Here is a 17,473-nt window from a genome sequence, read left to right as displayed (position 1 = left end):
CCGGGGTCAATTCGACACACACACACACACACACACACACACACACACACACACACACACACACACACACACACACACACACACACACACACACACACACACACACACACACACACACACACTTACGAATCACACACACTAATAACCACACGCTTAGAGACCTGGTTGCCGTAGAAACCGACTCTCCTGGCATTGCCCCACCCACCTTTACCCCAGATGTCCTCTGATGTCCTTGCCAACAGGAGCAACTGCTGTGCAGGGATGTGTGTGTGTGTGTGTGTGTGTGTGTGTGTGTGTGTGTGTGTGTGTGTGTGTGTGTGTGTGTGTGTGTGTGTGTGTGTGTGTGTGTGTGTGTGTGTGTGTGTGTGTGTGTGTGTGTGGTTGGGTGGGCTTGTATGGGAAAGGAAGATAAACAAAAGGCCTCTGCTTTATCCCGAAGTTCAAACGCGGTAGCCTGTCAGAAGTTGTTTATTGCTGATACCGAACACTACTGCTTAGTGTGTGGTTGAACTTGCGTGTGTGTGTGTGTGTGTGTGTGTGTGTGTGTGTGTGTGTGTGTGTGTGTGTGTCTCTGCATGTTTGTGTGGCGGCAGACACAGCGGAGGCCTGCCAGACACACAGCCAGACAGCCTCTCAGTCCGAAAAACAACTCTGTCAGGGCCTGTTGAACACACTCACACTCCTGGAGCGGGTTGCATAAGAGTGACTCCTGTGTTTTTTAAGAGCCCCACACGCCGTAGCATTACGAGGCAGTTCAATTTCTCTGAAGTGACAACAAGGGCAGTTGCTCACTAATTGCATCTGAAGGTCTAGAAGATACTCACTGCTCTGAACAAATCCCGATATCCACACGAACCGTGCTGCAAGCCAAAGTCATTCTGCTAAACATTATGTTGCACGAGAAAAATAATCCATTATTATTTTAAAGCTTTTTCTTTATTCTGAATTGAGCTAAATCATCATGGAGTCGTCCATCAATTAGCTGGAGGTCTCTGTCTCGGTTATTACTTCAGTCAATTCATTAGATTGCCACGTCTCCCAAGATGCTCTCTTGTAGGGGCGTCTGGGGAGCCGACCGGATCAGGTGCTTCTAGGAAACGCTAACTACACAACCAGCCGAGAGACTCTGTCTGCAGGCTGGCTCTTTATTTACCATTTCCTGGAAGCACCTCCTGGACCAACCGAAGACAATTCAGTGTTTCAGTGGCCATTAGGGATGGGCAAAATGATTATTTTCCGGGAACTAGTTCTTTCAGTTCAGTTCACTATAACGATTCGTTTATTTGATTCGGTCGTTTTGATTCGTTCGTTACGTCAGATAACATCTTAAAAAAAAATAAAAAATAAAAAAGAATTTTTATAATTTTATTTTATTTTTTTAATTGGTCATGGGTCCGGATAGGACCGCAGTCCGCCGTTTGGAGATGCCTGCTATATAGTATATCGAACGTCCCACCAATATTTATACCACTTGCTTACTCTCTATATTTCATTCAGGGTTTTACATTTATAAATGTATTTTACTTTACATTTAATTCTTCATTGTTCAGCCATTACAGAACTTGCATGGTCATAAATAAAAAATACGAACTGCAGTTTAATTTCTTTGTTTGTTCTTAAATTGACGTAGAATGGAGCAAAGACTCCTGGGATTCGGAAATGCGTTTATCCAATAAACAGATGGAGGTCAAGTCTATTGTCGAATGGTATGACCCAAGATACGTCAGACAGAGAAAGCGCGCATATTCGACGGTACCGCCTTGTCATTGGTTTACCCAGGTGCCATTCCAACACCATTGCTACCTCTCATTGGCTGAATCTTTGAGCACGTTGTAGACTCAATCAATATAAGTCGCGGGGAGACGGAGCTCTGTTCGTTTGTATATTTTATTTTCGTGACCATATGTTTGGTTTATGTTAAAAAAAAAGAATCAAAGAACCAGTTCTTCTTGTTTTGGGGAACCAGTTCTTGTCGTTCACGTTCGGGATTCGTTCGTTGTAACGAATCAGTCGCGACCGACACATCCCTAGTGGCCATACCTTAATCCCTTACCTCGTCTGAACTGGCTGTGTGCGTTTTAACTGGATTTGTGTGTTAGGTATAAAGGTCTGACGTCATGTATCATATGTATAAAGGAGTGGTCGTGATATTGTGGTGCACATGCACATAGTCCAAACTATACTGGTGTTAATATCATGAATTCATTTTACGAGATTGTCCTTTTTTTTGTTTGTATACCATTCATTATGTGTTTATTATTTGTAACATTTTCTTCGTATGCCTTAATGAGTGTGCATTGTTTAGTTTGTTTCCTTTTCCACGCCCATCGTTTAGTACGAAAAAAATGTAGTCAGTGTACATATATGGTATATGTGACATTGCTCCTGAAGATAAACTTTGCTGAACACTAATAGAGGACTATTTCCATAGGTCATTATTGCCCGTACACAAATGAATGACCATGCAAGCAATGCAAATGACCTTGATCTAAAATTACGCCGAAACCATACGGGTATGAAAATAAATGCTAAGAGGTGGAGGCTCAAGACTTGTAGATGACTAAAGATAGTGGATTGGTTTTGATTCATTAGCTGAAGGGCCCAACATAAACAGCTTTTGGAAGTAAAAAATGGTTAGGACGATTGCTTGAGAATGAGGTACGAATATAGCTTCAAAACACGCCAGTTTTCATGTGCATATCCCACATTTACCCCTTTCACACACTGACCTATTCACTTTGTCACTGTGGCCTTTTGTAGGGTCTCAGGTTTTACACACAGACTGCCAATCCGTGCCCGCCCTCCCTCTGCTTGCTCTTGTGCATGATCCCTGATTTCACCCAATCTGTATCGACTTTGATCAGCAAAGTAGAACATACAGCAGTTAAGATTGGGTTACTTCACCTCTATAATTTTCATCAGTGTTTAGTTTCACTTTCACTTTCACTGACAGATTGATGTGTTCAGATCCCACCGTATATACCTCTCAGCCATCTGTGGTGTAACAGTACTGCACCACTCCTGGCTGCTACCCAGGTGAAACTTGGTCATGATATTGCTGATGGGTAAAGCATATCAGCAGTGACAATAAAATCACTTCTGTGCTGATATTATTGACCATGGGTCTATCTTTAGACCGGCACAGGTTATTCCTGCATGGATCAATAACAGGATTCTTGGTGTTGTTTTTAAAACGAACACAATCTCTGAGGCCCCGTTGAGAATAGACGTGCATGGGATCACACACACACACACACACACACACACACACACACACACACACACACACACACACACACACACACACACACACACACACACACACACACACACACACACACATCCATGCAGACATAGTGCTTCAGAGCACAATTCAATACATTCTTGCACACATACATTACATGTGTGCACGAATGTTTCTCTCTCCCTCCCTCTTGTCCCGTGACTTTGAAGTTTTCTGCAGCTGTCTGGTTGTCGTGGCCCAGGTTAAACTCCTCCAGGTGTCTCCTCCTGTGTTTAACCGCATGTTTAAACCCTGCCGGCGCCGAAGTTTGATGTGTAAGCGCTGCCAGGTGGAGCGCCATTGTGTGTGTGTCTGTGTTTGTGTGTGTGTGTGTGTGTGTGTGTGTGTGTGTGTGTGTGTGTGTGTCTGTGTGTGTGTGTCTTTTGTGTTTGTGTGTGTGTTTGTGTGTGTGTGTGTGTGTCTTTGTGTTTCAGTGTGTGTGTGTGTGCATAACATTGCCTCATGGCTTTGATTCTGATGACTGCAGTTTCCCTGCGGGCATTTCTTGTTGTACAAGAATTCTTACAATAGTTGCTCACATTCTTACAACAGTAGCTCACATACAGCTGACTCTCAACCGCCTTCATGTACAGAGCATAGCTTAAGCCAGTGGTTCCCAAACTTTTTTTCAGGGGACCCCCTTTTGGACTTGAGACTGTTTTCGCGACCCCCCCCCCCCCAACTTAGTGCACTATGTAGTAACTAACTATGTAACTATGTGTTACTATGCATAATAATAATATTCAAAATCATTATTATTATTATTGTTATTATTATTATTATCATTATTATTATGCAGTAGTAATCATCACCATTATTATTATTATTATTATTATTTAATTTTTTTCAAAGGTGGATTTCTCTCTGCAAAGTGGCTGTGCATTAAAAGCCTATTCTGACGCCAGTATTTTATTATAATGTTTCATATAATTATTCGTATATATATATATATATATTTTTTTTTAATATGCAAACTGGCCCATCTCTCCGCAACCCCCCTGACGGTGCTCCGCGACCCCCCGGGGGGTCGCGACCCCCAGTTTGGGAACCGCTGGCTTAAGCCATTCTGTCATACACTCTGAGCAGCTAAGAATGATCGTCTCTGAGTAGATTCCTCAGCACTAGGACGGCTCTCTCTTGTTAAGAGATAAAGACGTTAATCGATGTAGTCCGACAGAGGATAGTCTGTCCTAGACGTTGTCGTACCTCTGGCCTCACCTTGAGGCAGCTCTTAAATCTGGTTATCCGGTTCATCCTGTGCTCTGATCGCCTTCGTTTAACATCGTCAGAGGCCATTTAGTCTGCTAAGTCCTTGATCAATAATATTTATAAGCGAGTGTCGTGTATATGTGTGTGTGTGTGTGTGTCTGTGTGTCTGTGTGTCTGTGTCTGTGAGTGTGTGTGTGTGTGTGTGTCTGTCTGTTTCTATGTGTGTTTGTGTGTGTGTCTGTGTGTGTGTGTGTGTGTGTGTGTGTGTGGGTGTATGTGTGTGTTAGACTTCTGCCAGGTCGAGCTGCGACTGCTTGCCCATCTCTCCGGTGACCCCGAGCTCCTGAGAGTCTTCAGCCACGCCCACTCTGACGTCTTCACCATGCTGGCCTCGCGCTGGTGGGTGGGACACACGCACACACACACGCATTCACACACACATACACACACACACACGCACACACACAAACACACACATACACACACACAGAAGACATTGACTCTCATACCTTACACAGAATTCATTGACCTCCCCACACACACGTACGCACGCAATCAAGCACGCACACGCACAGTAAACATGGACACCCACAGAAAACATGGCATTCACACAGTAACATACACACTAAGACACACACACATACATACACACATGAACAAACACACTTATATTAGCACATTCTCGTTCATACCGATAGACGCTTGACACATGTAGATGTACGGTCGGTCACACAGGGGCACCTGGAGCCAGCAGAGGAGAGAATAGTGATGCACTGTCGGGGACACATCCACACAGCTTCTTATTTTGATGTGCTTTGACCTCCATTCTCTTTCAGTCTCTCTCTTTCTTTTCTCTATCTCGCTGTCCCTCATTCTGCATTACTAGATTGCTGGACTGCCAGCTCAAATGCTTCAAAATACTAGCAATCCTGTTGCCATGACTACCATTACAGGACAGCCCGGCTATTCATCTTGAAGATAGCATTATTGTCTGCCACTGTCTATCCTGTATTTCTCTCTCTCTCTCTCTCCCTCTCTCTCTCTCTCTCTCTCTCTCTCTCTCTCTCTCTCTCTCTCTCTCTCTCTCTCTCTCTCTCTCTCTCTCTCTCTCTCTTGCTCTCGCTCTCTCTTTCAAATAAAGTTGCAATTAACTTTGAATGAAAGTGAGGCCAGGTGTCTGATAAGTGACCATGTAATGTGTGTGTGTGTGTGTGTGTTTTATTCGCTCTTGTTCATTCCATGCTCTATTACTATGCTTACTACTTTCAAGGTCAATTACCTCCTTTGTCTCTTTCTTCAATTATTCCAGTGTCAGATCTCTCTCAGTTCTTCTCTCTGCCATTTCTTCTATTCACCCATGTGTTATCCAACCCTTTCACTCTTCAAGCTCTCCTTTTCTCATCTCTTCTCCAACACCAGCTCTACTCTTCAACATCAAAACAAACCAAAACAAAGCAGGACAACAAAACATGTTCTGTCCAATAGGGGGCGCCAAGCGCTCTCACCAAGACACACGCCTTCTCCCAGAGCTTGGGCTTATAGAGATTTATCCCCTTCGATGTACAAAAACCCGCCAACCTTCAACAGGATTACCGTGGTATAATTATAAATGTAACAAAAGATGTGGATTTCTCAAAATTACTCATAACAGTTAATCCCCACCCCCAACTGCACAAAGATATACTTGTCAATGAGAGAATCTGGGTATTTTTTCTAGAAAAAACCTTTATTCATTCATAAGACTGTTGCAATGTTAGTGGCATGGACCTTGTCTCTCTGGATTTGAATATGGTATACTAAATTTTAAGTGTTGATACCACAACGTTCCATCACTTGCTATGTGAGACTGTGTGTGAGACAGAGGATGTCCGTGCTCTCATCTAGCCCTTAATGTCTGCCTGTCTATTTGTCTCCCTTTACGGTGCATATTTCATCACATGCCACTACTAATTGACCACATGTGCCTCACTCTCTCTTTCTCATTTACTCTTGGTCATCCTTCGCCCTCATCCATCTCTCTCTCTCTCTCTCTCTCTCTCTCTCTCTCTCTCTCTCTCTCTCTCTCTCTCTCTCTCTCTCTCTGGTGCTTTTCTGCACTCTCACTCAAAACCGGATATCGTTATGTATCGGTGAATCAACTTTCTCTCTCTCTCTCTCTCTCTCTCTCTCTCTCTCTCTCTCTCTCTCTCTCTCTCTCTCTCTCTCTCTCTCTCTCTCTCTCTCTCTCTGGTGCTTTTCTGCACTCTCACTCAAAACCGGATATCGTTATGTATCGGTGAATCAACTTTCTCTCTGCTCTCTCTCCCTCTCTCTCTCTCTCTCTCTCTCTCTCTCTCTCTCTCTCTCTCTCTCTCTCTCAGGAAGGGGGTGAGGGAAAGTGAGGTTTCGTCTGAAGAAAGGGAACACGCCAAGCGCATAGTCTACTCTGTCGTGTACGGGGCAGGTTAGGACACATATCTGTACATTCACCAACGCATGCATGCACACACACAAACATGCACGTACACACACATGTGGGCACTACCAATGCGCGGTTCAGGTATATGCTCACCTGAATCTGCATATTTCTGTACTGCACCGGACCACTACTCAAACCGCCATTTTTAAACAGAAGAAAATTACACTGTGTCCCAATTTGTAATTTTTCTAATGCTAAAACAAAGTTATTAACCATAGTCTTAAGAAAGGCTTTTTCTATCATCATTACTTGCTTTTTTTTAATTTGCCTAACTGGTTGCCAACCGTTTCAACAGGCCTTGCAGCCCTTTATTGGTAGGCTAATACGTTTGGATGAATGGAGCAAAAATGTATTCAATATTTGACTTTTTTGCTCAATCTTTTTATTTTATTTAGGTAAACTGCTGACATATTACAACAATAGGTGTAAACCTAGGCTATAACCAAACATGTTTCTTAATCGTAAATAAACAAAATTGAAATGCTCATGTAATGTTAATAAAACTAATAACAACAAGTTCATCTCAACAGATCCCGTAGGATTTTGTCGGACAAGGTACAACGGTATATAGCCCATGCCTACCAAAATAATTGGGCTGGAATGCAATAAATAGTTGAAACAAAGAAAGAAAGAAAGAAAGAAGCTGATTGGATCCAGCCCCCCTTCCTACCAGACTGCAACCTTCGGTTTTAGTCTAAATAATTAGGACTGTAACCTGCTGTGAGAGTTGGGTCACGCCGGCCAAATCTGTAGTGTGCAGTCACGGACTTTGGTCGAAAGCCACTTCCGCATTTAATTCCTGCGGGTTGATCACACCAGGAGGCGAGATAATGGGCTTATGGACGCAGATAACTGAACAGTTCACGAGGTCTTAATGGCATTATGCTACTGGAGCACAGCTAATCGCTTTAGCCTGTGACGAGGCTACCAGGGTTAGCCTCAATGATATTCCCGCGATAGGAACACAACAAGGGAGAAAAGCTATCCCTGTACCCTATTGTTTCAGAGCAGGGGGATTCTGTGGCGACACAAGGCCTCTCCGTGGTGAGATACAGTGCAGTTTGAAGTTCCCTTGACCCACATGGATACCTGGGAAGTCCTGAATCTGTTGTATGGATTCACCCATGGCCCATTTTTTCTCCAACTGGGCCAGTTTGGTCAAGCACCATTAGCTAAATTAGGGGATGGATTCACAGATGACTGGACAGAGAGCCCTTGGTGCTTGCCGTAGTCTGGTGTCTGCTGTGTTGAGCACGCTCCGTTTCGTAGCACTGTGTGTATTTGCTGTTGCCGCCTTCTGCCTTCTGTGCGCCTGCTTGAAAGATGATGTGGGGGACCAAGTTTTTATGACCCCCACCGCCACAACATTAATGTCTTCAGAGACCCCCTGCGTCATCCAAAAACCACGAAAATCAATGCCAACCAGTTCCGTCATTTACATGGCTGAAAAAAAAAAAAAAAAAACATTTATTATTGATTTTATGATGCGTGGGGGGCTATTTTGTTTATATTTAATCAGACCAAAACTGTCTCTGACAGTGTGTTAATTAGATAGAAGCTGTGCGCGAAAGCCTGGCGCGGATTATTAGGAGCCGCCGGAACGGACTTGTCTCTTGTCTCTTCCTTGAGATGTTACACATCTCCCAAGGAAACGCATGTCTTTAAAGACAATGGGAAATGGTATTCAGAACGGATCTCGCTTCAGTGATGTAAAACAGTTGGCAGAAAAATGGTCTATTAGGCAATGACAGTGAGAGAGAGAGAGACAGAGACAGAGACAGGGAGAGAGAGAGAGAGCTGCTGACTTACAGGGAGAGAGAGATTGTGAGGTGAGGGAGGACTCCTAATCAACACAATGAAAGTGAGAGGGGTTACCATGGATACAGAATACTAAATGGAAGCTTTATTCCACATGACAATCATGATGAGGGGAGATGGGCAAGGAGTCGTGGCCTCACACATACACACACACACACACACACACACACACACACACACACACACACACACACACACACACACACACACACACACACACACACACATAGGATGAATAAAAGCATGCCACAGTAAATGTAGATATGTCTTATTTTAACAATTCCATGTGCTTGAACGTGGCCTAAGCATGCATCTTCTTATTCAATGTCTCCAGTCTTGCTGAGAAAGTCAATGTTCTGCAGATTAATTCAATATAAGTCCTGGTGATGAAGTCAATGTATCCAGTCTTGATGATGAAGTCAACGTATCTAGGCTTGGTGATGAAGTCCATGTATCTACTGTAGTCCTGGTGATGAAGTCAATGTATCTAGTCTTGGTGGTGAAGTCAATGTATCTAGTCTTGGTGATGAAGTCAATGTATCTAGTCTTGATGTTGAAGTCAATGTATCTAGTCCTGGTGATGAAGTCAATGTATCTAGTCTTGATGTTGAAGTCAATGTATCTAGTCTTGATGTTGAAGTCAATGTATCTAGTCTTGATGTTGAAGTCAATGTATCTAGTCTTGATGTTGAAGTCAATGTATCTAGTCTTGATGTTGAAGTCAATGTATCTAGTCTTGATGTTGAAGTCAATGTATCTAGTCTTGATGTTGAAGTCAATGTATCTAGTCTTGATGTTGAAGTCAATGTATCTAGTCTTGATGTTGAAGTCAATGTATCTAGTCTTGGTGATGAAGTCAATGTATCTAGTCTTGGTGATGAAGTCAGTGTATCTAGTCTTGGACGAAGTGTGAGATGTAACGTGTCAGGTCATTTTTTCCTGGTGAGGCCGGGAGCGTCTCTCTGGGATCCTGGGTGTGAGCTCGGAGCAGGCCAGCAGGTTCCAGGACAGCTTCCTCCAGACCTACCGAGAGGTCCAGACCTTCATCCAGACCACCGTCCAGCAGTGCCACCAACAGGGTGAGTGACCATCTCTTGGCTTCATTCAAACACCGCTTTGTCTCATCACACACCCACTACCTTGTATTGGATAATGTTGGGATTTGGGGTTGAAAACTGTAAACTGCCCGTGAAAAAGGGATAAATTGGTGGTTAATACTCTGAAAATTATGACAGAGAGGTGGATAGATTCAAAACTGACCCAAAAGGTTCAGAATCTCTGCTGCTGTTGTGTTACAAGAGAAAAAAGGAAATGTCATCGTCCCCGTATTTTATAATGTAATTCACACACACACACACACACACACACACACACACACACACACACACACACACACACACACACACACACACACACATACACAACACACACATAACCCTGCAATGCTGAACTTCCACTCAACTCTGAAGCTCCATATTTTAAAAACACATGAGGGACTTACAAGCACATCGTTTGATCGGAAAGATGGAGGCGGCCAACACTGCGCTGACCCTGTCCCAGATTCCCATGGGAGCGGTACTTGGGGGAACAAACAGGGAAATGTCTCAGAGGCTTGGAAAGCATTGGTGAGCAGAACTAACTGTGCATGAGCTGAGGGCTAACAGCCACCTCAGAGCTGTTCGTTAGTGTTGTACCGCCATCGACCCCTCTTGGAAAAACACACACACACACATACAAGGGAAAGGGAATGGGGGGGGGGGGGCGTGTGTGTGTGTGTGTGTGTGTGTGTGTGTGTGTGTGTGTGTGTGTGTGTGTGTGTGTGTGTGTGTGTGTGTGTGTGTGTGTGTGTGTGTGTGTGTGTGTGTGTGTGTGTGTGTGTGTGTGTGTTAGGACAGGATGTGCAAACGTTAGCAGGGTTGTGATAGGGGTTTTTACCGTCTGGGGTGGCCGAGACGTCGCAAGCCCCATTTGTATTCCGACCAAAACGCCAACGCAGCACAACTGAGACCAGAACACACACACACACACACACACACACACACACACACACACACACACACACACACACACACACACACACACACACACACATACACACTCACAGACACAGACACAGACACACACACACACACACACACACACACACACACACACACACACACACACACACACACCAATAAATACTGTAGGCTCTGCACTTCAACCCTGCTCTCTTAGGAGACATTGACTTTGTGACAGGCTGAGGAATGGGACGAGTCGTAGGGCGGAGTCTTGGTTTCCCTCTATCACAGCGACTCACCCTCCTGCTGTCATCCTGGCGGAAATCCATTGACCTCACGGGGACACACACACAAACACACACACAACCACACACACACCTTGTGATGTAACACTATTCATTCACATTTGCACACAGATACAAACACACTGATTTGCCCTTTCGGTCTTGGATGATGGTTAGAATCCCATCTGACTGAAAGGCACTTTGATGCAGTAGGCCTATGTCATCCCAAGGACATGGTGAACACACAATGCAATGTCTGCACGGATAGATGGCCATTACACACATTTGGGGAACACACTGTTTCTACGTCACACACTTTTGTGACTTCGAAAAGGGGAAATTTGCAGAACTACGTTGTAAGTACGCCTTACCTTTTTAGTTTAAAACTTTTTTTTAAGTCGACTCACATGTCCCTAGCATCACCATAACCTCCACCGAAAAAAACTAAAACCACAACACCACAAAACAAGACAACCACCTGGTGTGTTTCCCTCAATTAAACGGTGCGGACATTCCACGAGCTTTGACCACACAAAAAGACCCCGGCAGTTAAAAACAAAACGCATACATGCATTCCAGGGGCCCAGTCCATGGCCCCCTTACCTTTCCCCTCTGGAAGGGAAAGGCACGGGTTACGTGATGTGTTGGGTCTCTGGTCACAATGTCCATGACCATGACACATCCCTGTCAATGAACCCCCCCTGACGCAGGGTCACATTCCCAGTCACAGGGGTCAAATACCTGGCTGCACTACACACAGGCCGCATTGTGTGTGTAGCGAGGAGCTGTGTGCATGTTTCTGTGTACTTTCAAAGTGTTGCCCGGCTGCGTGCTTGGTGTGTGATTGTGATGTGGTGTCCGCATTCGGAAGAACATCATCGTGTGTGTGTATGTGTGTTTGTGCGTGTGTTTGTCTGTGCGTGTATGCATGTGTGTGTGCATGTGTACCAATGGCTTTGCTAAGAGTCAGGGGAACTAAAAAAAGGATTTGGCTCCAAAGCCTGTTCCTTTGTCCTGCTGATGGAACGCGGGGGATGCAGTGTGTGTGAGTGAGTGTTTGATGAATGCCCGTGTGTGCGACTGTGTGTACCATGCCTGCATCACACGTTTGTTGACTGCATGCCAGTGGGTGTGTGTGTGTTGGTCCCCGTGTCAGTGTAAGCCCGACTTTACCATAATCACCTCATATTGCTGTTTCAACATCACCTCTGTTTGCACGCTGCTGGGTTTTATCTTTCTGGAGCCGGAGCTCTCCACCGAAGGGTCGATGGACGACAGCGGATCCCCTTGACTCTAAGCGTGGCTCTTAAATAGGTCGAGATGAAACGAGTGCCGCCCGCCGTAGACAGTCCTTCAGAGCCACACTGTGCACTTTAAGTTGATATCCCACTTTCTGGAAAATTCACAGAGGAAACGACAGAGCGGAAAAGTGAAATGACGAATCACGAGTGATTACATTGACACGAATCCAATGTTCAGCTCTTCTGATTCTGAAATCAATCCCTGAGTGTTTTTGTGAAAAAAAGACTTGAGACGCCATCACTCCTGCACAAGAAAACCACATTGTCAGAAGAGTGATATGATGGTGTCCCCACAGGGTCTAACTGTCATCAGCTCTCCATCAACAGCTGTAACAAGATGCTCCATCCCAGCGCTGCTCCTCCCACACCCCTAACACTCCCCCAGCCCCGGCCATTCCCTCCCCACCACGCGTTGGTTGTCTGTCAACACCTGTCTGGCCGACGCACACAGTACTTCCTGCCCAGTAAACCTACGTTTGTTCCACTGACATCGTTGAATGTTGTTTGTTAAGTGTGTGTGTGTGTGTGTGTGTGTGTGTGTGTGTGTGTGTGTGTGTGTGTGTGTGTGTGTGTGTGTGTGTGTGTGTGTGTGTGTGTGTGTGTCAATGCTCTGGCTTGATAGTGCTTGACTTCTGAGAGATGATCGGCCCTGTTGAAAATATCCTATCTGACACAAAAAGTTTGTGGTGAGGGCTGAGGATGTAATATGGACGCGGATGGATGGTGTGTCTTGATTGCTAGTACTATGAACTATCTATCAAAGGGACAATAAACCAGATAAAAACCAAGAGAAGTAAAACAAAAGGCTTGCCACCTCTGAGAAATGTGTTTTTGTTTCCGTCTTCATCCGAACACACGTCGTCCATTCGCGATCCGTCCTAAAGTCCCCAAAACTGGGACCCTACTCCGACTCTCCTCGTATAACTTGGAGGGCGCCGCGAACGCTTTCCCCCCCGCTCAGTAGGGGTTGGATGTGGCTACTCAGACGTGGCCTGGACGGACCCTAACGACCATAACGCCCCCTCCCACCTGATCGTTTGTGGCTTGGAACCCCAATGTCGGTAGCCAAACACATAGGCAACCCTTAAGCAAAGATGCCCTCACCGCCCCCACCTGCTCCTCAATCAATAGTCGCTTCGGAATAAAAGCGTCCGCTTGATTACAAAAACATTCAAGTGTTCTGTTCCCCACTGTTGCCTAGGTTACGTGGTGTCCATTATGGGGCGTCGGCGTGCTCTCCCTCTCATCCACTCCGCCGACTGGGGGGTCCGCATGCAGGCGGAGAGACAGGCTGTGAACTTTGTGGTCCAAGGTAGGATTCACTGTATGTCATCTGGGAGCTTTTGTGTGTGTGTGTGTGTGTGTGTGTGTGTGTGTGTGTGTGTGTGTGTGTGTGTGTGTGTGTGTGTGTGTGTGTGTGTGTGTGTGTGTGTGTGTGTGTGTGTTGGATTTTCTTTGTATTTATACCACGTTAGTCGTTTTAATGTTGATTTTAAATGCTTTTACCCACATTGCTGCTCGAAATTACGTCACAAGAGCAACTTGGGTTGGAGGGGTACAATGCGTCTGGAACGCGGCATTAAATAGCCGGCTTCCAGACCCTTAATGGGGCTCTCAGGGTTCTCGTGTGGAGAGACTGGTCCTGTGCACGGGATTACCCGCGTCCGGAGATTCCTCCAAGGCTCACGCAGCCAAGACTCTTTTTGTTCAGTTTAATAGTAACGTATTTATGTTGAATAAACGGACCGGAAAGTCTGCTGATAGTGGAGAGGCGGCTCACACACAGAGCCGGGTTGCCACACAGTCTGTGTGTGTGTGTATTTTTTTTGAACTGTGTGTGTCTATTTATTTTCTCTGTTGAGGTTCTGCGGCTGACCTTTGTAAAATGGCCATGATCCGGATCTCCTCTCAAGTCTGCTCCTCTAGCTCGCTCTCTGCCAGGTATCCTCCCCTCGAACCGCAATCAACCAATCTCCTACTGCTGTCTCTCTCCATATCTCCCTCTCTCTCTTGCCTTTCTCTCTCTCCATATCTCTCTCACTCTCCTTATCTGTCTCTTCCTGACTGTGTCACCATATCCCCCTCTGTTTCTCTCTCTCCCTCTATATCTCTCTCCCTCCTCTCTCTCTTTCTCTGTATCTCCCTCTGTCTGTCACTCTCAATGTCTCCCTCTCTTCTTCCCTTTGTCTCTCTCACTTCCTCTGTCTCTCTCCTTCCCTCTGTCTGTCTACCTCTATATCGCCTTCTGTTTCTCCTTTCCTCTCTGTTACTCTGCCTCCATCCCTCTCTCTCTCCCTCTCCCTCCGTATCTCCCTCCCTTTCTCTTTCTCTCAGTTTCTGTATCTCAATCTGTCTCCCTCCCTCCCTCTCCCTGTCTCATTATCTCTCTGAATCATGACACTATTGAAACTACATCTGGTGCAGACACATGCCATCAGCATGTGTCTGCACAGCATCATAAATATATGTTATGATGATGAATATATGAGTGACCGTCCCCCGCCAGTCCCCTCACTGCTGTGCACTAACCCTAACCCTTACCCTACCCCTAACCATAACCCTAACCCTTGGTTTTCTATCCCTCTTATTCGTCGTTTAGTCCGATGGCTCTTTACTTTGTCGTCGTCCCCCAGCCCCTCATTAGACACAACCGACAACAGGAATGCAACCCTGTGTGTGTGTGTGTGTGTGTGTGTGTGTGTGTGTGTGTGTGTGTGTGTGTGTGTGTGTGTGTGTGTGTCAATGCGCCCCTCACCGTCCCTCGTTACCTCCACTTGGTCAGAGTGGTGAAAGGGGCTTTGGAAACCCTGACCAATGTGACAGTGTTATGGAAATCTGCCCCCCTCCCTTTGTTCTACCAGTTGGGGGCGAGGGGTGTCAAGCCCACCATGCCAACCATCACCACCACCGCGTAATGTAGTGGTCTCCTGGCTACTGCAGTCATGGGACGGGGGGGGATTAATCAATGCATTAATCTTGATTTATTCATTGCACATGGTTAAGTGAACAATCACTACAGGTCATTAACCAACTACGTTAATGCATCAATATACGTTTGCCCCTTTTTAACCAATCACGGCCAAGCACTAAGCGATGAGGTATTTTCTCTCATTTTGTGCTGATCTTCCTGCTGATCGGTACCAGTGCTGGTACTAGCAACGTGTGCTTGGTTTGGGTTCCTGCAGGCTGATAGCCCAGCTCCACGATGAGCTGCTGTACGAGGTGGAGGACTCCCAGGTGGAGCAGTTTGCAGGTAAACGTCAACGCTATACTAAGCAGGGCCAATACGCCGTTCCAATACAGTGGTTGCACTGAGGTGAGGAATCACGTTTAACAAATGAATAGATTCAAAAGCAGTGGTGACGGTATGTGGCCACTTACAGTGGGGTTATTTGGATTTGGGTTGCTCCATGTTTGCTTCCATGCATGCATGTACCGCGTGTGTGTGTGTGTGTGTGTGTGTGTGTGTTTGTGTGTGTGTGTGTGTGTGTGTGTGTGTGTGTGTGTGTGTGTGTGTGTGTGTGTGTGTGTGTGTGTGTGTGTGTGTGTGTGTGTGTGTGTGTGTGTGTGTGTGTGTGTGTGTGCGTGTGTGTGTGTCCTCCAGGCCTTGTGAAAGGTACCATGGAGGCCCTGCAGCACATTGACTCTTTAAGAGTTCATCTCAAGGTGAGCTCTGAGATCCGGTAGTTGAAGACGAATCGCACCCTAGGTACTGATCTGTGGGCTTTCAAGCTTTTCTCACTGTGTGTGTGTGTGTGTGTGTGTGTGTGTGTGTGTGTGTGTGTCTGGGTGTGTGTGTGTGTGTGTGTGTGTGTGTGTGTGTGTGTGTGTGTTTCCCAGGTTCCTCTAAAGGTGGCGCTCTCCAGTGGCAAGTCATGGGGATCCATGTCGGAGCTCAGCCTCTGTGCTGCACCTCCTCCCACGCCCCCAGCGTCCACCCCTCCTCCGTAGTGTCCGTCTGTCCTCTCGCTCCTCTTTCTTTCTTTCTGTCTTTCTTTCTGTTCCCTTCGTTCTCCATCCCCTATTTCTTCGTTTGGCTGTCCTCTCTCTCTCTCTCTCTCTCTCTCTCTCTCTCTCTCTCTCTCTCTCTCTCTCTCTCTCTCTCTCTCTCTCTCTCTCTCTCTCTCTCTTCTCTATCTTGCCACTCACCCTGCATCACCATCGCTATGGAAACCAGGCAGCTGCAGCTCCTCGGAGCTCCCAATTCACGCTTTCACTCCATCCGTATCCGGGGGCAACCGGAGGAGCCACAAACTGGTTCAAGCCAGTTCCTTTTTTTTTTTTTGCTCTGTAGAAGAATTGTATCCTCCTCCCCTCTTCCTCCTCCTCCTCTCTTCATCCTCCTCCTCAGTTTTACTAAAGGCCAAAGATCTCCCTTTAGAGATCTTTGGCCTTTCATAGTTTGTTCAATAAACACATTTAAATATATTCATACACTTAGATTTATAAATACAAAATAATATATTTATATAGATAAATATACATATATATATTGATATAACAAGTTCACACATCACAGTTATGTATTAAGCAATATGACTATTTATTCCTTGTCTTTTGGTTTTCAATAAAGAACCTGAACTGATTTATCTGTGGCCTTACTGATTACCGATGCCGACCCTGTCAACGGCCCAAACTCTATGACAGCGCCCCCTATCCCGTGTGGGAACGGGAGGACGGCAACGCAAGGGAAAAGTACAAGAGAGCTACGTCCCTCAGACGACAGACAGAAGGTAAACAACAACACCTCCTCCTCCTCCTCCTCCTCACACCCATCCCTGGGACCGTGGAAGCTTTAAGAAGAGCGGCAGCTCTTCTTAAAGCTTCTCCGCTGTAAATGCCTCTCCGCTGTATTGGTTGCTTTCATGCTGGTGAGTCATCCCTGTAGATGGGCTCTGTAGATGCACCAACTGATCTACTTGGTTTGCCTCTGCTACGTCTCTCTCTTCGCGTGTGCACCACCCAATCTACTTGGTTTGCCTCCACTGTGTCTCTCCGTTCTCCCTCTGTCTCTCCCTCTGTCTCTCTCTCTCTCTCTCTCTCTCTCTCTCTCTCTCTCTATCTCTCTGGCTCTCCATATCTCACTGCTTCTTTCCCTCTGTCTGTCTACCTCTCTATAT

At 45.9% G+C, this 17,473-nt stretch overlaps 1 protein-coding gene across 1 annotated transcript in view; it reads left to right on the top strand.

Moving 5' to 3' along the window:
• Nucleotides 1–16,938, top strand: part of poln (polymerase (DNA directed) nu) — a 45,565-nt gene extending 28,627 nt beyond the window's left edge. Inside the window, exons 22-29 of the mRNA XM_060035788.1 lie at nucleotides 4,780–4,891; nucleotides 6,853–6,935; nucleotides 9,716–9,847; nucleotides 13,555–13,665; nucleotides 14,216–14,294; nucleotides 15,539–15,606; nucleotides 15,958–16,019; nucleotides 16,194–16,938. Coding sequence (XP_059891771.1) covers nucleotides 4,780–4,891; nucleotides 6,853–6,935; nucleotides 9,716–9,847; nucleotides 13,555–13,665; nucleotides 14,216–14,294; nucleotides 15,539–15,606; nucleotides 15,958–16,019; nucleotides 16,194–16,304 — 758 coding nt within the window. The 3' untranslated portion in view covers nucleotides 16,305–16,938. The remainder of the gene's footprint in view (nucleotides 1–4,779; nucleotides 4,892–6,852; nucleotides 6,936–9,715; nucleotides 9,848–13,554; nucleotides 13,666–14,215; nucleotides 14,295–15,538; nucleotides 15,607–15,957; nucleotides 16,020–16,193) is intronic.
• Nucleotides 16,939–17,473: the final 535 nt, after the last annotated feature.

Source organism: Gadus macrocephalus, chromosome 17, assembly GCF_031168955.1.
Source record: "Gadus macrocephalus chromosome 17, ASM3116895v1".
In the NCBI taxonomy this organism is placed as follows: Eukaryota; Metazoa; Chordata; class Actinopteri; order Gadiformes; family Gadidae; genus Gadus; species Gadus macrocephalus.
The sequence above is the reverse complement of the archived record's forward strand: the minus strand, read 5'-3'. Positions and strand labels throughout refer to the sequence as shown.